Source organism: Maylandia zebra, linkage group LG7 (assembly GCF_041146795.1).
Source record: "Maylandia zebra isolate NMK-2024a linkage group LG7, Mzebra_GT3a, whole genome shotgun sequence".
NCBI lineage: Eukaryota > Metazoa > Chordata > Actinopteri > Cichliformes > Cichlidae > Maylandia > Maylandia zebra.
The window spans coordinates 55,718,957-55,723,864 of record NC_135173.1 but is presented as its reverse complement, the minus strand read 5'-3'; the positions used below and the strand labels follow the sequence as shown (position 1 = coordinate 55,723,864).

Here is a 4,908-nt window from a genome sequence, read left to right as displayed (position 1 = left end):
TGTTCCTTCATGCTTGATCACATGTCTTAGCATGTCCCTCTCCTTGTGGTTTTCCTTTCAGGCTTGCAGCAAAAAGTTTTGGGTAGAACAATCAGTCCCTGTGAGAAACCTCTGCAGCAGGCTGAACCTGTCGGCTCTCATCCCAGAGCCAAGAAGCTTCACCTGGATGAATCTGTCTCTGGTGGTTTGATCGTAATTCTTTCTGAAAAACTGAGCACAAATCATTGTGCTCATCGATGTTGCTCTAAATCTGCTGTTGTCCTCACTTCTCTTCCTGTCTTATCTTTCTCTGTCATTTCCTGCTGCCTCTGTGAAGCCCTCTCAGTGGCTTCTCTCTCTGGGGTGGGGAAGGAGGGAGTGTCGGCCTCTTGCCCAAGGAAAGCTGGTCACAGGAAAGCCCCTGGTGCTGGTGGGCCGAAGGCTCCAGGTGCTACCTCCTTGCCTTGTCTCACCACTGGAGCCTTTCCACCTCTCTTGTGTGTGTCTGTTAAAGAACCTTAAATCTCCTCAGACGTCTCTCTCTGTGGTTGTCATTTCATCTATCTAATCTTGCAGCACTTACCCCGATCCACTGTTCAAAAAGAACACAGAAGATACTATAACAGTTGTAGCATATTCTAACATTTAGTTCAGGAAAATGTCTGGATTCTTTTTTAATCTGATTTGAAGACTAAATATTTGTATGTCTCAGGGAGCACTCAGGCCGTGGATGAGCATACGGTGACGATGGGCTTTCATCAGTGGCTGGCGAGTATCACAGAGAGGATCCACCTGGCCATGCACTACCAGTGTGATGGTAAAGTTGAAACAACGATTCAAGCACTAAAACGAAAGTATTTTCAACAAATTAGGCCATGAAATCTTGCGTCTTTGAGAGTAGTGTCACCTGTCTCCGGTGGTACAATGGAGACTTTTACATAGAAAATATCCTCATGTTTGACATCATACCGAGCCACGAGTAGAAAAAAGTTCTTGAAACATAGTGTTTGGAGCAGACTGAAGCCTGAGTTTTTGTCTCACAGAGACTTCTTATTCATTTCCTTGTAGAATAGAATGTCTTTATTGTCACTATGCAGATATACAATGAGATAAAGTCAGATACAGAGATAGTATCTCATTATACGAAACTTTAGCCAACACTTAATAAACACTTTCACCCTCCTTTCACTTTTTTGACCAATAATTGCGCCGGGTCTTCCATGTTGCTCTGTCACATTTTTGATCATAATTCATAAATGTTTTAGTTACTTTACATCCAGTGAAACCATAAATCAGTAAGAAGCAAATCACAACAACAAAAATGTATTTCCAAGTTATCAACATGAACAACATAACAGATTATTAAAAATTAATGACGCAAAGAACCTTTATTTGGAATGGTTCACTTGTTTAATTGTTAAATATGCTGTACTTGCTGTATTTAACCACCAGGGGGCAGCGCAAACACGCTGTTAACACATTTTAAATTGAGGAACTGGGGAGCACACAGTTGTAGTAACAAAACACAAATATTATTCTGCTTTTGATGAAAATAGCAGTTTCTAGTTGCTTATTGCAGAGCTGTAAAACAAAATTAAACGATTTAATTAATTTTTATGTAATTTAATAATAATAATGTATACTTTATTTATCCCCGTAGGGAAATTACTCTTTGCATTTCGCCCATTCACTCTATTGAAGCAGTGGACAGCCAATCCAGCGCCCGGGGAGCAGTGTGTAGGGACGGTACCTTGCTCAGGGGTACCTCAGGGTAGCCATTCAGTGGTCCCCATTTTATTTAATTTATTCAGTGAAAACATACAAACTCTCTACATCGACTGTGTTTACATCGACAGTTTAATTCACTATTAGTTATATAGCGCCAAGTCACAACAACAGTCAATTAAAGGCACTTTGGGTAAAGACCCTACAGCAGTGGTTCTTAACCTTGTTGGAGGTGCCGAACCCCACCAGTTTCATATGTGCAGTCACTGAACCCCTCTTTAGTGAAAAATAAAATAAAATAAAATAGATATGTTTTTTACTGGTGCACAAAATGAGCCGTGCATGTCACAGCGGAGGCTCTGCCGAACCCCTGAGATCGACTCACCGAACCCCTAGGGTTCGATCGAACCCAGGTTAAGAACCACTGCCCTACAGTAAGAGAGAGAGAAAACCCCAACAATCAGATGACTCCCTAATGAGCAAGCATTTGGCGACAGTAGGGAGGAAGAACTTCCTTTTAACAGAGAGAAGAAGTAGAATGGGGGAGGCTTTCCCATTCTACCTTTAAATCTCCTAAGGTAGATTTAAAGGTAGAAAGTAATCAGTCTGGGGTGATTACTTGCATATCACCCCAGACTGCAAGTAAGCTTGCAGTCTGGGGTGATATGGTACTATGGTATGGAACTTGATCACAGTACATGTTTCTGCAACATGACAGGCTTTAAATTTCTCACTGCGCACAGAAAAAAAACTGTTTCTTTTTTTCCCCATCAGGGAAGCCAGAGCCTCTGGTCTACCACATTCCTCAGGAGTTCTTCAACGCTCTGCAGCAGCGTCTGTCGCTCGGATCCAAGAAGAGGAGACTGCCTAACTTCACAACAGGTGGGAACATATTAGGCTTTAAGTAAGACAGAAATCAAAACCACACAGCTGAGCTCATCATGTAGCTCATCCTGGAAAAGAACCAATGAGCTTATCCCAGGTTGAGGTGTCCGTGTGCTCACAAGTCACAAGATTCGCTACTTCAGAACAGAGTGATGTCTGAATTTAGGTGCACACAATTATCATGTAACGGGTCTTTGCTCAAATTGTGCTTAAGATCATAATGATCATTTTACAGGCAGTAACCTGTGAATTGTGATGCAAACTATGTCAGCGACGTTCTGGTTCGTCACCCAGAAAGTACTTGATAATCTTACAAATTACAGCACAATGGCAGATATTAAACTAGTGACTCATGAACCATCGTAACACAGCCACGCAAAAACCTTGCAAATGGTTTTAAGTTTCAAGCCAATGGAGGTCATTTTTATCACCTCACAAATCATTAAAGAGAAAAGAAAATACTCAAAAAATGAAATGTAGTAAGTCTGCCTTCATCGCCTCGTTACTCCTCTTGTAACCCTTTGCAGTAACTGTGAATGTCTCCTGTGAATCTGGGTACTTCCAGCTAAACAAGCCCAAAAATTCATACTTATGTGATACGTCTCTCTCTCTCTGTCTTATTTGTGTGAATGTCAGCATTTGTGAGAAACGATGGACTTCCTCAGACCTCTTACTCCAAGTACACCTGGCACATCACCAATCTGATGCAGGTCAAACGCATCTTTGACACTCCTGAGGTAAACGCTCGCATCTATAAATAAAAAAAATCACACAGCATTTCTTTCATGAAAGATCTTCATTAGTGGTTTTTTTGGCAGACCCCAGACCTCTTCTTACAACTTCGTACCTCTTTCTTCTTGTCTTGCCCAACAGCTGCCGCTGGAGGTCACTCAGAGTTTTGTGAAAAACGCAGACGGTTCGTACTCACATTTTCGCTGCCCCGAGCCTCCGCCTGAGTTGGAATCACTAGAAGGATGCAAGTCAGATCGGCCGCAGGCGATACGACCAATGGAGCTCCGCACCTTCCTCAAAGTCGGTGAGTAACTTTTCTTTCTTTCTTTAGTTTTTCTTCTTTTACACCTGAAGTCAGCCTGCACAGCCATGTTTACACTGCTGTTTCTCGAGCAGGAGCAGCAGATCAGAAGGAGGCCTGCCCGTTTGTGATTGACTGGATCCCAGACGTTCTCCCTCGCTGTCACGTGGGAGAGCTCAGGATCAGCTTTGAATTTGGCCACCAACAGAGCGGCCAGCCCGAACACGGCGACAAAACGAGCGCAGCAGAGAAAGGAGGCCGTAATAAGTCAGACTGTCCCCAACACAAACTCACAAACACTGTCGAAATTCTACAGGTCGTCGTCTAAACACAGCATGACATGTGTCTCCTCATGTGTCCCACTCATAAATAAATAAATAAATAAATAAATAAATAAATAAATAAATATATATATATATATATATATATATATATATATATATATATATATATATATATATATATATATATATATATATGTATATCTCCATGTGTCAATAAAAGTATTATGAAACGTGTGAAGGAACAAGTGTGTTACACTGTATAATATTGATCAGTAGAAAGCTAGACTGTACTGGAGTTCTCATTTTAATGTGTATTCCTTTATGCAAAAATATTTAAACTACATATTAAAAATCAACAGTTTATTTTTTGAAACAGATTCAGTTTTTTTTTACTTTGTAAAGATAAGAAAAAAGTCTGAAATTGATTGTACAGTAAAAAGTGTGCAAAATAAAATCAGGAAAAAAAAGATGCATTTACTGCCCTGTGTGTCCTGCTGTGTTTTCATCTTGGGAAACTCAGAAATGAATTCTTAGGCCTTTTCGTCATGTCCAGATGATCAAATGATTGATGATCTGGTTCTTATATGGAGCTTTAAGCCTGATTCATTGATAAAAGTACATTTTTCCTTCACCTTACCACTTTCTATCTCACATTGACACCCCAGTGAAGGCACTGGAAGTTACTCAGGGTTTAGTGTCTTGCCAAGGATAACTTGGCATGCAGACTGGACCAGCAGAGGGTTGAACCATCAACCTTCTAATTAGTTGAGGACCTACTCCACCTGAGCCACAGCCACATCATTCAGTCACGTGATTAAACTGGTGATTCTCAAATTTAGAAGAACAGGTAAAAACAGAATCATATATAGAAACATTTAATCCAGCATTTGAAAACGAATTATCAGCATATACATTAAAAGAGGCCATTTGTGATCTGATGATCAGAGCTGGTTCTCAGGCAAAGACCGAACCAGCAGGTACACAAGGTCAGGTGAGGGACCA

The 4,908-nt window shown here is 40.8% G+C and overlaps 1 protein-coding gene across 3 annotated transcripts in view; it reads left to right on the top strand.

The window, feature by feature from the left end:
• lg7h2orf42 (linkage group 7 C2orf42 homolog) overlaps positions 1-4,379 on the top strand; it is a 6,780-nt gene extending 2,401 nt beyond the window's left edge. Inside the window, exons 3-9 of one of the 3 annotated variants that reach the window (XM_004549931.4) lie at positions 62-181; positions 317-427; positions 692-796; positions 2,479-2,586; positions 3,226-3,326; positions 3,463-3,625; positions 3,718-4,379. In XM_004549931.4, the coding sequence (XP_004549988.3) occupies positions 62-181; positions 317-427; positions 692-796; positions 2,479-2,586; positions 3,226-3,326; positions 3,463-3,625; positions 3,718-3,950 (941 nt within the window). In that variant the 3' untranslated portion in view covers positions 3,951-4,379. Of the gene's footprint in view, positions 1-61; positions 428-691; positions 797-2,478; positions 2,587-3,225; positions 3,327-3,462; positions 3,626-3,717 lie in introns of all 3 variants that reach the window. The other 2 variants (XM_004549930.4, XM_004549932.4) reach the window with 2 other exon arrangements.
• The last annotated feature ends 529 nt before the right edge of the window (positions 4,380-4,908 follow it).